This window comes from Pundamilia nyererei, unplaced genomic scaffold (genome assembly GCF_000239375.1).
Source record: "Pundamilia nyererei isolate P.nyererei 1_Seehausen unplaced genomic scaffold, PunNye1.0 scaffold00212, whole genome shotgun sequence".
Taxonomy (NCBI): Eukaryota; Metazoa; Chordata; class Actinopteri; order Cichliformes; family Cichlidae; genus Pundamilia; species Pundamilia nyererei.
Window position 1 is genome coordinate 338,679 of NW_005187613.1, and position 17,451 is coordinate 356,129.

The 17,451-nt window shown below is 41.5% G+C and overlaps 1 protein-coding gene across 1 annotated transcript in view; it reads left to right on the forward strand.

Moving 5' to 3' along the window:
- The window catches only part of LOC102200064 (diacylglycerol kinase zeta-like), a 66,087-nt gene that overhangs the window by 36,192 nt on the left and 12,444 nt on the right, over nucleotides 1-17,451 (forward strand). Inside the window, exons 25-27 of the mRNA XM_013914643.1 lie at nucleotides 9,698-9,764; nucleotides 11,450-11,490; nucleotides 11,585-11,727. Coding sequence (XP_013770097.1) covers nucleotides 9,698-9,764; nucleotides 11,450-11,490; nucleotides 11,585-11,727 — 251 coding nt within the window. The remainder of the gene's footprint in view (nucleotides 1-9,697; nucleotides 9,765-11,449; nucleotides 11,491-11,584; nucleotides 11,728-17,451) is intronic.

The window sequence follows — 17,451 nt, forward strand, 5'->3', positions numbered from 1 at the left end:
AAGATGGAAGGTTAGACAAATAACATAATCGAGCAAATCGCATCATTCTAGCTGATGAAGCTTTCTTATCTCAAAATAAAAAATCTTGAAACTTCTGTTTATACCATATGTAGGTTTTGCTCTACACTAGACAACTGTGGTAAAAATGTGAACGAGTGTGGGTTCAGCTTTCAGTAGAAACATTTCTATGCAAAGTCTGACCTTAGGAAATATCAGTTAATACAACAACATTCATTTTTAGGTTTCCGCAGAGCAGAGCCAGAGCAGCGGTAACGTCTGACAGCAGGGTTGCTGAAGGCATCAGTCGTCCTCCGTCCCTGATGGAATATTTACTCCATCACACAAGCACCAGACACAGCACACAGATATAAGAATAAGAAGACAGTATGGGCTCCGTGACACAGTCACTTCCACGTGGTGTGTCTTAACAATGAGCTTCAGACATTTCACGTGGACTTAGTTTCTCTTCCACATAAAGTCTGATCGATATTTGCTGCTCATTCTTGCTGTTTATTCGAAGGCACGTGGACACAGTTATTAAAGCGAGTGTTGTATTATATCCTCCCATCTATAACAGAAGATGAGCTAAATACGTTCTGTTAAAGTCAGTTACACTCAGCTGCTCTACTTTTTTGCTTTCAAGATTTCATTTCGTAAATGAGAAGCACAACTTTAGATTGAAACTAATTAACTGGAGAATATTTGTGAGTCATATATTAGTATAATCAATCAATCAGTACAAGGAGACGAGCACATGAGTTTACACGATAAAGGAAGCCAACATTGAAACATACATGTTTAAGTACAGACTCTCCTGGAAACTGCTGAGAAGTTTCATTGTGTGCTGCAGCATCTTCTTTCATGATATTCTTCTCACCACGTTTCCAGCTCAGTTTTCAGTTCGGCCACGATGGAAAAAATGTCTGTAGACCTTCCTCTTTGTGTCAGATGCTAAATATCACATGAGCACGAGCAGTGTCCATTATGGTTGCGTAATGTGCACATAGTTTCTATGGAAACCTGCTGTACTGTATGTGTGAAAGAGCAAAGGAGTTATGCTACCAAAGAAATGAAGCCAGTGACCTTACAGATTTCCTGTCTGACCAGCCTTTAGTCTGCCAAACTCTGGGATCTGTTTACGACATCCTGAATCCATCTTGTTAATGAAAGGCTTAATGATTCAAACAAACAACATACACTGCCACACAGTATATGAAAGCCAGGCTGAGATGTTGCTTTCTTGCTTTAAAAAGTCAGACGTGACACTTTTACAGATGTTGGATGAGCACAATAGATGAAATGGATTTTTAATGAGTCAGCATCAAGTCAGGTGTTACTGTGGGAAAAAACGAGGTCTCGCACCGAGTCTGCAAAACTATGACTGCAGATTCTTATCAGCATTTTAGGTGTGAGAGTCTTACACAGGTGTTCCAGTTTTAGCAGATCAACCACCAGCCTTGAAACAACCTAGTTCCACCTGTGGTTGACAGGCTGTCTGTATATAGCTCTCTTACTTCCAGAGGCCGTTCTCTCACCCAAAACATAAAACTAGAATAATCTGGCCTCCCCGTCTACCACCATCAACCAACCAAATGTCTCTTTTGCCACGATCGGTGATCTTCTTTACACCAGGTGTTGAAAGCTGTGACTTTCTTCACTCATTCAGACCTAATGCAGCATTTTGTTAACAACTCTGGTAGAGCTATCTGTGTTAATGTTGTTGTCATAGTCAGTGTTGGCCTTATCACTCCAGTTCTACTTAAATAAGATTGACTCAATTGGGACATCCAGCGAAAATCCCCCTTTTCAAGAAACTGCAGCATTCATCTTGTTTCAGAAACGAGTGCAGCCGTTAGCTCCCAGATTATATCCCGTACTATATATTCCCCAACTCATGTGTGATGTCAACACAACCAGGTCTCTTCCGGTGCCTCACAGACGCTTCTAAGCTCGGTGACAACCCCTAATAACACTCTGCAGAGCTAATTCTTGTTAGCTTCTCTGTCATCCACCGCTGCTTTCTGAGCAGTATTGTTGCCAGCAACCGATTCAGGAACGGTGGCTTTTATAAAAATGGCTGTTTAGCGAAACAAAACAAGGCAACATTATACATAGAAAACAAAACCAACTTTCCAGTCTCTCCTCAAATGACAGTTTACGTCAGCATGGCTGCAAATTGCTGAGCGCTATTTCCATTCATACCATCCGGACACGTCTTCACTACACTTTATTCTCCATGTAACCCCTAACACTGTCAGAGAATGAATTACCACACGTCTCTGTGTTTATACACTGGCTGCACCTACATGAATAAAAGTACTCTCAAAACAAACAGAATCTGAGAGAAGGGGAACTAAAACGCACCGTGAGGTGACATAATGTAATCTTTGATTCCTGATAGCGTTTTGTTTTCAAGGAGACTTTCCCCATGTGTCTCAGTGTGACTGCATGATGCATGCTGTGCTGTATCTGACTCGCTTTGAGTTTCTTCATGTGTTGGTAACCTTGAAGTATTCTGATTACTTGTGTATTTCCGTGTGGTATCTGTGGTGTCGTTTGTGTGCAGCAAAGTTAATAGTTGAGTTTGACCTGGTGTGCAAAGTATGTTGGGTTTGTCATATAATCCCCAAATTATTAAAAAAGTTAGCATGAATACTCAGTTACCTGGAATGGTAGATGTTTTTCATTCATTCGTGTACTAAACTGCACTGCCTGCTCACGGCCTCTTCAAGTCGATGATTTTGTTCTTCTGACTCAATCAAACAATTACACAGTACAGTTCTGATTTGAGAGGTCTATTTATAGCTGTATTCAGATATCAAGGGTTGTTGAGCAAAGATTAAAACCATTAAATCTGCACAGCTAATTCTAGTTACTTGTGCTTTAGAAAACCTTTAAACTACCTGAAGCTCCAGAAGGACTAGTCACAAAGCAAAGCCAACAGGTAATTGCTCAGGTTCTAGGAGTGAATCACTCTGAACTAGGTTTCCAATGGGCATCTTAGGTAATCAATGAAACTGAAGTTAGAGTAGTTTGAACAACTAGTGAGGTTGCTGGGCAATTCCAGCTTTACCCATTACTTAAGAAATCTACACAAAAACTCTAGTTGTAGTCAGAAGTTTGACTACACCTCATGGACAAGAACATTTTGGCAATTCTCCTTGTCAAGTGTAGATTTACACAAGTTGGGAATGTTTCTTGGAGACATTTCTAAATTCATCATTTCAAACAAATGTACACTACACATGTGTTACACTCAGATATGTCACAGTTTTGCCTGGAAGTCTGGAAGAAGATCCGTATCGTCACCTTGAAATCAGAGGGAAATGGTTACAGTGTGCATCAGCAACACCTGAACCAGTAATGAACTACTCCTGGAGGGTCTTGGGTCGATTTGTGGCTATTTTCAAATTTTGATTACATGCCATTTGCACAGTGTTGAATGGACTATAGCCAAATTCTCCAAAAAAAAGTTTGATATGATTTTATTTCAAAATTCAAGTCTGACTTCCTTCAATTAGCTTCAGTGGCTAAGCTACAGACAAACTTACACTATTGTGCTTAGTGGTCGATTTGTGGCTCTAAGCCCAATAGTGTATGCATTTTTCTAGGACCCTCCAGGGGTTAACTCCAGTGTGACTCTGCACAGTGAAGCTAGTTTCACATTGTGAAACTGCCGTTTTGGACTAAAGTAGGCTAACATTAAGTTTCTGGGACGATGGTCCCAAAGCACTGATCTCAAAACTGTTGCAAATTTGTGCCAGGAAACTTGGTTAAATTAACCTGTCAACTCTTCGGAAGAATTGCTGAATATCCAACGTTAATTATGCCCGAAGCTTGTTGATGGCCACCGAAAGTGTAGTTAAAGGGACATTTCAATTCAATTCAATGTTATTTATACAGCGCCAAACAAGTCGCCTCGAGGTGCTTTATACTGTAAGGTAGACCCTACAATAATACACACAGAGGAAAACCCAACAATCATATGACCCCCTATGAGCAGCACTTTGGCGACAGTGGGAAGGAAAAACTCCCTTTTAACAGGAAGAAACCTCCAGCAGAACCAGGCTCAGGGAGGGGCGGGGCCATCTGCTGTGATTGGTTGGGGTGAATATTTAACCAAATATTAGCAGCGGTGTGTATATATATATTTGAGCCTGTACTGTATAAGTACTGTTCACCTTGTGCGTATTAGAGAAAATCCAAAATAAATTCAAACTGCACCCAATTATTGTTTTTTAAAGTCGTTAAAGATGCTGTACAATCATACCAGGCTGGAAACAGTTCAAAGAAAGCCAGACATTACCGCGACGTTCATGCCCACCACGAGTCAACCTCTGACCACATCTCTCATCCAGAGCGATGGAGCCAGCCTTCATTAAAAACGAGTAATTGATTGTTTTCATTAGTATTACAGGATTTTGATATTCAGGGGGTATAAACCACAGCCATCAAATGAAAATGACTATGCTTGTAATAAATAAATAGAATACATGAAACTTTTAAAATTGAATTAAGAACAATGTGAACTTTTTTATATTCAGCATTTTTGAAGATGCACGAGCATTTCAACACGTTTTTTACGACTGTAACAGGTTAGTCTGGATCACAAAGCTTAATGACAAGTCTCAGGACTCGGCGAGCTCACCTGCTCAGCGCTCCAGCGAGTCTGTATCAAGGATCCTCTGTTCCTCCTCCCTCTCTGCTCTTCCTGTGCTTGTGCTAGCCGAGGGGGATTTGCTGATGAGATGCCACACTGTCATGTTCTGTCACCCTGATATGTGTGTTGTATGGGATGTAGCTGCTGCGCTTTTATTGAACGCTGGCCAGTGCAATCTGAGTTGTGTTCATAAGCGTGCGGCTTCTCTTTTCCTGTGGTTTATATTAACAGACTTTAGAGACAGACGGCATCACAATAATTAGTGCTTTGGTAAATGAGTCTGTCCGTCTGACTCTGAGTTTAAAGTCCAAAATTTATGAAGCAAAGAAGAAGAAGTCATTTCCTACTCAATATAAACGGCATCATTCGCCATTTAGAAGCTGTGCAGTTGTTGATCAAAGGTGAAACCCAGTTTTCAGGCAGGTTTCACAGAGCGTGCAGAGAGCTCATTCACTTGATAAAGAAAAACAGTTTTCTGTGCTCTGCTGAAAAGCAGATAAAGTCCATTACTTGAGTGTGAATCTAGTGAATGCTGTGTTTAGACAAACACTGGACGAACTGAGCCTGTCGGACACCATGTATCCACATCACAAGCTCTTCATCTTCCTCATTAGGTGCAATCAGAGCAGCACTAACTGTAAATGTTATTTTTAACAACATCCTAATTTTATATAGGCGAGATCATTAATAGGAGAGAATTTGGGAGTTGCTGTCAGACTTTGTGTTGCGTAGCAACCAGAATAATGAACGCCTGTTTCGCAGTTTGATCTCCTGCTCTCTGGTGACTGTTGATGCTCACTGGTGCAGTTTGTGATGGAGCGGGAGAAAAAATAGCTTCTACAACCACCTACCGAGTAAACTTTTTGTGTGTTGCAGGATATTCAGTATTTTGAATGTTTTTCTTTGCAAAGCAGAGCTCTATAATATGCATACGCCCACATAACAGCTGTAAAACAGAGCTTGGCTTCTGCCAGTCCATCCAATCTGTTCTTTAAGTGGAGCTTTTGCAGGCTCTCACCTGCTGAGTACACCTAGTACACGTTGAAGGGGTTATATATCCAGTCTGAACTGTGGGAGTACCTCAGGATCCACCGAGGAAGAGCTGGAACATATTATTGGAGAAGGATCACCTTGGTTGGGCTGTTGCTGCTACAGCTGATACCACAGCTAAAAACCTCACAAAATATATTAGTAATGCCCTCTGCATTCATTCAGTGTCCACAAAATGAAAACATATTGAGGAGCTGTTCTGGTTGGCAGTCGCATCTCTCTGTGTATCTCGGCGAACCTTTCTTGGCATCCTCTTAAAACCTGTCATCTAATTTGACTAGAAACGGACTGTGTTACAGTAAGGCAGTTTATTGTTGCTGTGTGCCGGTAAAGCTGCTGCCATGTGTTACATCGTTTGCAGCGATTGGCTGATCCTGTCTCATCTCAGGAGAAAATGAGAGACGAGGCATCTTGAAGCAGTGACAATTAAAACCAGCATTTCACTTGAGCGAAGTCTGCTTATTATTCACTCCGGTATCTGTTCCTACAGTACTGTCGGCATTTTACTTCACTCATTCTTTGTCTGCTTTCTTTGAACTTGCTGCAGAATAAGGGTTAAGTAGGACAGTGAAGACGGAGAAAGCAAAGAAGACGCAGTCACTCAGATAAGTCAAACTTTTTAGAAGCGTTTGTAGGTTTTCTTTCAAAGCCTGCAGGCATTTTACTCAGCTTGAGACTGGTACCGAACATGACAGCAGGATTAGGCAAGCAAAGACAAACAGCGGAGAGCAGGAGTGTTTACTGCAGCGAACCTTTCTGTTACCGTTTGAGAGGAGAAAAACACAACTTTCTTTAGCTGTCCTCTTCCTGCCACTTCTACTGGAAGGTGACTTTTTCTTTCTGCAGTGCTGAACTCAAATGGGTTACCTGGCAAATCATTAAATGGTTTCATTTACTAGGAGCCACACAAGTCACAGTCTACATTCAGCTGGGCCACTCCATACCAGGTCCTCTCTGATCTCCCTGAAAAACATGTAGGATGATGATACATTTCTTTATAAATTTGAGCTCTTTGCAATGTGCACATACAAATATTTTCAAAGTACAATTTTCAGTGGAGCCAGAGGACTATTTAATCCATGTCAGGCAGATAGTTTTAGGTCAAATATGACCTCAGAAAGATGGGATTTCAAAAGTCAAGCTTAACTTCAGCTACACTTAAAAATCAATAGTTTGGCACCACCATCTTTGGCATTTAAAAATACATTTTTCAAAGCTAGGGGCTGAAATCTGGCGCACACACTCCCATAGTTGTACAGAGAAATGCTCTCAAACACATTAAAGCTTGAAACATAAACAACAAACAAACAAACTGAGTTTATTGAGTGACATTCAAAAACCCGATAAAGTAACAGCAGTTTTATTTGCTGATTGTAGGATTCCTTATACTTCAAACCGACTTTGGAAATGTTACAGGGGGACCACATAATGGCCCTGAAGCTCGCGTCCACCCGTCTCTCATATCTTCTTGTTGCACGTAGGAACCAGGAATCAGAAACTTAGAAGAACTTTAAATACATCTATAAACAAACGGAGCATGCAACAAGTGCAACAAGTGACTTTAAATCCTGCGGGTAAGGAAACCCCAGGAAGTTGATTGTGTTCATCTGGACGCAGCGTTGTGAGAGAAATGTTTCGTCCCTCATCCAGCTGACTGCAGATTTCCAACCTTATAAGCAGCACATCTGTAAACCTACAGGTGGTCACTCAGTATATATCTATATTTTGACAAGTTTCCAATGAAATACTGATGGGAGGTCACGAGCTCTATAATAAACTTCTGCACAGATTATAATTAGATTATGTTCATTTGCCATAAATGAACATAAACCTATAATATACAAATATTCCTGACCCTCAAATACTTTCAAAGGTGGTGTGGATTGAAAACACAGCAAAGGATTTCCTGTGGGGTTGAGTCGTTAGTTTGAGAAGTCAGGCAAAGTCAGCCAGAACTGATGGTGTGTTTTTAGTCAGTGAAAAATAATGATTGATTCTGCTGTTTCACTCATAATCCGGTGTATCTGTGGGACAGACGCAGGCTTTGGTCTGGAGATCTTAGGTGTCTGACTGTGTTGTACGGGGGCAGGAGTTCACAGATACCAGGCTCAGACCATTTACTTCTCTGTAAACAGAGAACAAGCGTTCAGACTTCAGTCTACAGCTAACAGGGAAACTGAGCAGGGAGGCAGGAATCTCAGTAATGTGCTGTCTGTGTTTTGATCTAGTTAAAAAGTCCTGCTGCTGCATTCTAAACTAATTGGAGACTGGATGTAAAAAAGGCTGCGCCATATCAACATACAAAAAGTTGCAGTAATGAGGCTGTATAAAGAAGTGCAACTTTCTTCTTGTCACAAGTTTTTGACATTATGACTCGAGAAGATAATGTGAGTGGATGTGTACAGGACGCATCCAGGGCCTGCTGTATCGCACCTGCTCACAGGGAACAGCGATTACGTCTGCTTTATCCTGATGCGACGTTTGTTGTTTGCAAACTGAAATCTATTTTTATGACTAAAACTAAACTGGTTTGCTTTGTAGAGGATTTTGTATTTTTATTGTACGTTGTTTGCTGTAGGATGTGTGGATTAAACCTGTCACAGCTCTTTATTTTTTAAATTGCCAAAGACAATTTAAAGGTCTTCAGTAGGCAGGATGTGCCCACTCAGTAAGGGCTCATTAAAAAGACAACCTGCTGTTGCAGAGACCCCTTACAACTAAAGCTGGATGTGAAGTGAAAAGTAAGCTACAACTTCTTGAATGCATGTCCATCCATGGGACTTGGCCCTAATGTGCGATGACATCATTCATCTGATCTTAATGACCTTGTAGTACCATATCACCCTATTAGAGCACTTCGCTCTCGCTCTGCAGGCCTACTTGTTGTTCCTAGAGTATTTAAAAGTAGAATGGGAGGCAGAGCCTTCAGTTTTCAGGCCCCTCTTCTGTGGAACCAGCTTCCAGTTTGGATTCAGGAGACAGACACTATCTCTACTTTCAAGATTAGGCTTCAAACTTTCCTTTTTGCTAAAGCATATAGTTAGGGCTGGACCAGGTGACCCTGAATCCTCCCTTAGTTATGCTGCAATAGACGTAGGCTGCCGGGGGATTCCCATGATGCATTGAGTTTTTCCTTTCCAGTCACCTTTCTCACTCACTATGTGTTAACAGACCTCTCTGCATTGAATCATATCTGTTATTAACCTCTGTCTCTCTTCCACAGCATGTCTTTTATCCTGTCTTCCTTCTCTCACCCCAACCAATCACAGCAGATGGCTCCGCCCCTCCCTGAGCCTGGTTCTGCTGGAGGTTTCTTCCTGTTAAAAGGGAGTTTTTCCTTCCCACTGTCGCCAAAGTGCTGCTCATAGGGGGTCATATGATTGTTGGGTTTTTCTCTCTGTGTGTTATTGTAGGGTCAACCTTACAATATAAAGCACCTCGAGGCGACTGTTGTTGTGATTTGGCGCTGTATAAATAAAACTGAATTGAATGATGTATTGATGGTCAGGTGTGATAGTCCCTGAGTGTTTTGTTGGTGCATGTTTCTGTTCATGTATATTGTGTTAGTCTTTGTTAAATCTAATTGGCTAACAGTCAGACCTGATGAGGGTCAGTAATCTACTTTAATCTACTTTAAATGTGAATGCAGCTTGTTAGGTCTCGCAGGTGTTTCTCCAGATTCAACAGTAGGAGAATGTGTAAAAATGACTCTGTTGGGATTTGGTTTTAAAATGAATAAATAATGTTGTGATGTCTGGTAATCGTGTTATATTTTCATGGCTTTATATGTGGCCCGAAACAGATATTCATCATGCAGTAAATTTGGAGGAGATTATTTGCAACGACTACTTTTGAGCTGAACAAGAAGCCATGACTGCTTGAAAAACAAGACTCAGTATTACCAGAGGATCTCGTCCTCGCGTCGGCTGAGCTTCTGTTTACTCTCTCGTCCACTGACCTGTAATCAGGTGTCTGTTTGTCATTCAGGAGGAGGCAGCCAAGCCGAAGAATCTTTGCTCACAGAGATTGTCTCCAAAGTGGTGTTTCCTCGACTGTAAGTATTACTTAATAATAGTAGTTTTTACCTTTATCCTAATCATTAGCCAGTATGATGATATTATGGTGACATCCTGTTTCATGAGTATGACTTATACATAAATACTCTTATCAACACTCATCTTGCCTGTTTGAAATGGCCAGTTCAGTTTTGATCAGCTGCCTGTTGGTCTTTAATTAACTTAATGAAGCTCAGATCAGTCATGCATGTTTTTGCTGCTATGGATGTGTCATATAATGAATGCATGCATTCATAAGCATAATGGCAGAGGAATCATGTTTGTAGTCATTTACAAATGTTGCAGATTAAGTTTACTGTCTTCTGTTCTAAGGCAGTGATGAAGTCACATTACTGGTGGTTTTTTTGTGTTCCACTGGGAGAAATGGACAAACACACAACTTGTTACATTTTGAGTGCCCCTTTTCAATCTTGTGCAAGCAATACCAGATCTCTCGCACCACATGTTGCTGTGAAATGTGTATCTGATTGTAAGAACGCAGTCAGTGACCTACAATCAAGATCTGTGCTCTGCTTTTGTTTTGTGTAGATTTCAAATGTTCAAATTGTTAGAAAATCGTATCGTAGGTCCGTGCAGCATTATCACAGGCAGTGTGAGCAGGACAAATGCTGACACAGTTCTCTAATGTAAACAGGTTTCTGTGTTAGCACTTCCTCAAAATAACAGAAAACATAGTCCCATCAGATCCTGGGTTTTGGAGAATGTCATGAATATTTATCTCTCAGAGCAACTTGCCAAAAATATCATAGAGAAAGACCAGGCTTCCTACACAATGCTAAATGTGCATGCACATTAACACAACCCCCCCACACACACACACCTCTGCCTGGGTTGTGTCCTGTTGGCATTGAGCAGAAAACTGGATTTAAAAAGATGCAGCATCTACCTGACAGAGAGATAAGGAGCATGTGTTTGAGGAGCTGCTACTTCTGCTCTAACCCAACAGAGGATTTACACACATGGCTGATATGTTTAAGTGCTTTTGAAAAAATACATTGTTTGTTTGTACTTTTCACATTTGTTTGTTATTAAGTTATTTCACTGTATGACTGTATTCATGACCTCAAAGAATTTCATCAGTTCTTCCTATATTAGACTATATGTCCTCCTCCAGCTGCTCAGATGGACAAACTGCACAGAATCTGGCTTTAGAATAACATTCCTAGAATGGTGTGAAAGGAGTTGTGTTACCAGCTGCTGGGCTGTGCTGGACCACGAATTAAACTGGTCCATGTTCATTATAATGATGCAGGACAAAGGTGAACTCGGTGCAATGGGACAAAAATGCAGTCTGGTTAGAAAGTCATTGTTACATCACAGTAGTCATTGATTTGGTCTTCACAAAATGAATGCGAGTTCCCTATTACACTGAAATAAAATACAATTATTTTATGGTGTAAGAAACAACAGTTTCTCACCCTGTGGGGGCAGCGTCTCATCTTGTTACTCTGCAGGCTATTGGTTTCCCACAGTAATTGGCACAGGAGGTGGGAGCTAGCATACGTACAGATTAACAATGTTCAAAGTTATTTGCTGACCTGAACCTTAATGACCACCTGCAGCAATCTGCTTTAAATGAGCTGAATTTGAGACACGCTTACAGGAATAGTCATTTTCCCACGTTGTCTTTATTTGGCTAAAACCGTCTTTTGTGTCTCCTCAGCCACGACAGCCGATCGTTTCTACAGGATAGACCGAGCACAGGTAAGGTTTCACCACCTGTGTTCTAGTTTTTAGTCATTTTCACTCCGTGACCTTAATGATGCCCTCTCGCTTGATTCTTTGCTAAAACCTTCAGGAACATCTCAACTACGTATCAGAAATCTCCCAGGAAGAGATCTTCATCCTGGACCCTGAACTTGTTGTCATGACAACTGTAGGCACCTCCCCCTCAGCCATGGCCGACCTGATTAACCCCGCCCCTAGCCCAGTAAACAGCAGGTAAATCAGTTGTGACTAAGCTGAATTTTCATTAAACATTTTTTCTTTGTTCCATTCATTGCAGTGCACAACGCTGCATAAAGGAGAAGGAAAAGCGTGGCCTTACTTTGACTCCTTGAAGTAATCAATAAATCAATAGAAATAGTCTGCCAATTACAGTTACTTACAACCAAAATTTACATGAGAAAAGTATTAATTATTCTTCCTTTGATAATTTTCTTATTACAGCCTTTTAAATAATTCTGTGGCGAATTCTGTAGTTGGACAACAACCACGACAGTCCATAAATATAGATGTTTACAATGATCCTTTTTAAATCAAGACTTTAGTCCCCTGGCTTAGCAGGTAATTATACCCCATGCGACTGAAATGCAGCCACCTGGGCTCGAGTCCGACCTACGTGCTCTGGCTGTGAGTCTCCCCCACTCACTCTCTGTAAAAGTTAAATAAACAACAAGAAACCCTCTATTATTATACACAAAATAAGCTGATTCCAAGAGTCACCTCGTATTGCTGTCAAACGAAATACTCTGTAGGGCCTATTTCATGACCTAATACCTTCTCCAGGGACAACACTTCTAGTCAGAGCTCCACTGATGCTTTAGTCTACACTGCTGCTTCCTCCTCCGACTCACCTTCATGCTGTGTTCGCAGGTAAAGACGCACATTAAACACAAATGCGTCCTTAATGTGTGTCTGTTGCTCTCACCCTGCTTCTATGTTTCTGGTTCTAAAAAATGAAACAAAACAAGGAAGCCAATGTTGTGGTCCAGTAATGAAAGTCAGTCTGTTGCTTCAAAGACTAAAGCAGTGGGCCAGGCCAGACCTGGGGAAAAAGTATAGATTGATGTCAAAAACCTGGGTCCTTTTTAAAGTTTGAATTATTATTTTACTTCATAATTTTAGTTAAATATATAAAAATGTAGATTTGGGCGATTGGAAGTTCCTAGTTCAGTGTAGCACTTTGTGTTTTAGTGCCTATAAAATCTAATCGTGCATAAATGGATGAGTTCAGTTTCTTTTCCTACTGAGAAAATCTGTCATCATTATGTTAGCTTGTGTTTGCATATGTTTGTGTCTGTGGGTCTTGAGATCTGTAGACAACACGTTTGTATTCTACTCGTATTTTCATATTATTAACCATGTACCATAGACTCGTGAAGGTTAATTCCTTACCTACAGCTGTCTGTTGATGCTCCATAAACAATTCTCGTGAGGCAAAATGAGAAGAGGGTAAGCAGATTATGAGTGAGAGGATCAAGAATTTCTGGGGAGAAAACTGGTTTTATTCAATATTTTCTTACAGTAAAGAAACCCCATGAAAAGCCAAAGATGTGTTTTCATCTTCCTGACATCTCTGTGTTTGCCTGTGGCACTCGGCTTCATTGGTTTGATCTAAGGATGAAAATCTTGAAAAACATTCCTCAAATACAGCACCAGTGAAAGGTTTCAGCACATCTATTTATTATAAGACTTTCCACTGTTTTTTCCTCAGGTTTTGCATTATAGAGTAAAAAGATCAAAATAATTGAATAACACATTTGAATTTTCTAAAACATGAAAATCCTCAAACTTTGTAGTTCACTCATCCATCTGTCACTCACCTGAGTTCAGATCACCCTGCCAGCTCGGGGGGGCAACAAAGTGTTCCCAAGCAAGGTAACAAAGCTAATCTCCCCAGTGTGTCTGGGATCTGCAAGGGGCTCTTCCTTGTAGGACATGGTCAGCATACACAAGGCATCCTAATCAGATCCTCAAACCATCACAACCTTCTCCTTTCAGTGTAGAGGAGTAGCAGCTCTACTCGCCATCCTACCACTAAGAGCCCAGACACTTTTTGGAGGAAGCTCATTTCTACCCAGACACACACTACCCAGAGCTTGTAAGGGTAGGAAAGCTGAAAGCAGTTGCTTGGTTGATGGTACTTCTTGGTCACGCAGGTCTTACAGAGGCAGAGGTGGGATTATTGCTCGTTTTCCTGTTGAGGTACAAAGCAGAAACCACATGGCATGTCTCTTTAAGATGTTGGTTAAGTGCTGTCTTGAATTCTGAATATGTCAGTGAGAAAGACTCCCAAATCCATCCTACCTCCAGCTCCATGTTTTACACCATTTCAAATTAGTGTTCATCAGAACAAAGTCGAAGTTTCTAATGGTCTAACTTCCATCCCTTTTAATGGAATTTAAGCAGTTCTTGTCTTCCTTAAATGTGTTTTTTTGCACTTAGAATAGAACAGAATAGAATAGAACAGAATAGAATAGAATAGCTCTTTATTGTCATTGTACATGTACAGTAAAATTATGGGTGCTCCACACCAACTGTGCAGTAATAAAATATGAATAGTAGGACATCAAGAAAATTATATACAAACAGAAGGAATATAAAAAATATACAAAATAAGAGAGAAGCACAAATAGAGAACAGGTTGCAAAGTGCTGGGGAGTAGTGTAAAGGACTCTGAGTAGAGTCGGTGTGAGTGGCCTGAGTGATGAAGGGTACCTAGTCTCCGATTGGTGGCTGCGCAGCCTTCTTGTTCTCAATTGTGACCCCTGCATACCAAACACTGAGGAGTGGTAGAAACCCAGTAGCAGCCTCTGGTCCCAGTTACTCTTCCTCATGACACAGAGGAAGTGCTGCAACTGCTGGGCCTTCTTTACCAGAGTTTATGGTGTTGTGGCTCCAAATGAGATGAGCGGAGATTTAGGTGTCCAGAACCTGAAGGTGGAGCCCGATTCCACTCGCTCTCCCTCTAATGGGAGGGTAGTGGACCTGTCTGTGCCTCCTGAACTTCATGTTGAGTTCTTTTGCTTTAAGCTCGTTCAGGTTATTTTCTGAGCAGCAGTGGGACAAGTTCTCTACCTCCGCCCTGTAGGCTGTCTAATCTCCGTCAGACATGAGTGTAACCACGGCGGTGTTGTCGACATACGTTTGATGACGTTGGGTGGGTGGTGTACAGTCATGTGTGGACAGGCTGTACAGTAGGAGGCTTAGAAGGCAGCCCTGTAGAGATCCGGTGCTGAGTCACAGTAGAGGGACGAGGTGGTGGCCGAGTCTGACTGATCGGGGCAGTTTAGTGGTGATGGCATCTTCCATGGACCGTTTTTGCTCAGTAAGCAAACCGGTTGACACCATCCACTCAAAACACTTGATGACTTGATGTGAGGGCTGTAGGTCTGTAGTCATTGACGGTGTATATTTCAGTCTTTTGAATGGGAATGATGGTGGAGGCCTTCAGACAGGTGGGAACAGTGGCATGAGTCAGAGGCTGAGCAGCCTGGTAAGGATACCTGCCAGTTGATCCGCACAGGCTTTGTCCACAGTCGCTGGGATGCCGTCAGCTCTCCTGGGGTTGAACTCTCTCCAGCCATTTTTGTTCTTGCCGCGACGCTTGTGTTGCGGGTATCTGGTGATAATTTTCACATCACATCCTGTTTCACAAGACACAATCTTTGTGGCACATCGGGCGGTCGTGCAGCTCTGTACTTTTTTTAAGATGGCGAGCTGTGCCGCGACTGTGGCAGCTGGGTTGGAAACATGAGTCTACGATCGTGCCGTTTTTTACCGCCATTTATATGATAATCAACTTCTTTGGTCTCAAACTGAGCAAAGAAGTTGTTGAGCTCCTCTGCTAGTGTGAGGCTACTGTTGGAGCCATGGCCTTTGCAGTTCTTGAGGATGCCTCTCCAAACCTGGCTGTGGTTGTTGTGTATGAGGAAGCCCTCTAACCATGAAATTCATCAGATTGTGCTGAAATACAGTGCTTATAAATGGTCATCATCATGAAGTAACTTGACACCTAGTGCAAGACTGTGGCTTTATGAAGTGTTTCTAATGTTTTTAGACAACAGAAGAGTGTTGGAACAGTGTTGGGTTGACTCTGAAGGACTGGTTGCTCTTTAAAGGAAAAGATTATTTCAAATGAAACTTAATTTATATCTCAAATTAAAATGTATAAATAGAATTACTGGAGTCACTTAACAAAGAAAGAAACTAATGAATAATAAATAATTAACCAGTTTACTGAATACTGGAATGCTTTAACCCTTTCGTGCTGCCTGTTTCACTGGTCTGAACTAAGCTTCATTGGCTAAACAACAGAGATGTCTGAGATGTCCTTGCATGCAGATTCATTTGAGGCATCTGTGACAGCCACATCTGTGGTCAGTATCTCAGATATTTATTATTTCAGTTACAGCAACTATAACCAGTTAAAGCCAGCTGACAGTAGACGAATCCATATCTAGGGCTTTAAAACACTTAGACTCCTAACAATTGCCACAAACAACACAATGTTTTGTAGAGCACTGTGGGCGTAATTGCATTTGCTATCACTCCAAAATCCAAATAACTAATTTTATAAATGTCTAGCCATCAAATATAATATGATGCTCACTCTCAGACTATTATCCATTCTCTACAGAGCAGTGCACTTGTCATGTTTTTCTGCTCATCAAGTGTTGCACAAATACACATCAGTATGTTTAGAACACTAATTATTATTATTATTATACAAGCATGTATTGCAATGTTTCTTTCATCATCTTTTCACTGGTTTCACACCCACTGTATGTTTTTACAGTCTTTGCACAGATTACATCAGTTTTGTGTAGCACAGTGTGCAAAATGGTACAGTGGGTCGTCACTTCACACAAGGTGGTCCTGGGTTTGACGCCAGGCTGCTTCTCCTCTGTGTGGAGTTTGCATGTTCTTCCCGGGTAGTTCAGCTTCCTCCCTGGGACCCTGTGACAGCTGTGACTGGCTTCAGCTCTGCTGCGACTCTGTACTGGATGAAAGGAAGGAAAATGCCTGTAAAATGACTTTTGCCATTTGTCTAAGTAGGCCTGGGATTTGTGGCCTATTACTTCCTGTTACCAGTTCCTCTGATGGCCATGATGTATCAAAAAAGCTTTTTTGGCATTTTACCCCAGCGGTATAGAAACAGCCAAGAAATGTGGGGAGGGTTAGCAGGGGCGGCCTGGCAAGGGATTAGACCGGGGATTCATTTAGTCCTTGTGGTATGCACTCTAAGCACTTTAGGTTTTCACTCATTTTTATCCTGGATTGACATTCTCGTCCGTACAGTATCATAAATGCCACAAAAATGCAGCTAAAGCAGCATGAGCTCCCATGAAGATTCTCATAATTAGTTAGTTAATAAAGAACTGATTTCATTACTAATGTTAGTTTTAACAAACTGTTAGAAGGCAGCTTAGAGCCTGAATTCTATTTCTTGTCTTTTGTGTGACCTGATGTGTCCCAGTCACAAACTATGACCATCAAGTAACAAATGTTACAAAAAATGTTACAAAAAACCTGCTTACTGTTTCTCCTGGCAGCTGAGCGGCTGTGAGCTACAAACTGTGAACACACATTTGCATGTGGAACACAAAGAGGCAGTAAATAAAGTAACAGGTACAACATGAGTATAAGCATAGCAACACAACCTGCTGATCCTGACAGTAAATCCCTTTGGCTGTGTGTGCGTGTGTGAGTGTTGGCGGGTTGATTTGCAATGCTGAGTGCACCGAGTGGGAGGATGAGGAGGAGAGATGAGATCGAGGGGCAGAGTGAGGGAGAGAGAGGTTCAGGAGGAAGATAGTCAGGAAAACAGTGGATGGAGAGAGAAACGTAATGCATGTCAGAGCACTCCAGAGTCGCACCAATCTACTGTATTTAGACACACACACACACACACACACACACACACACACACACACACACACA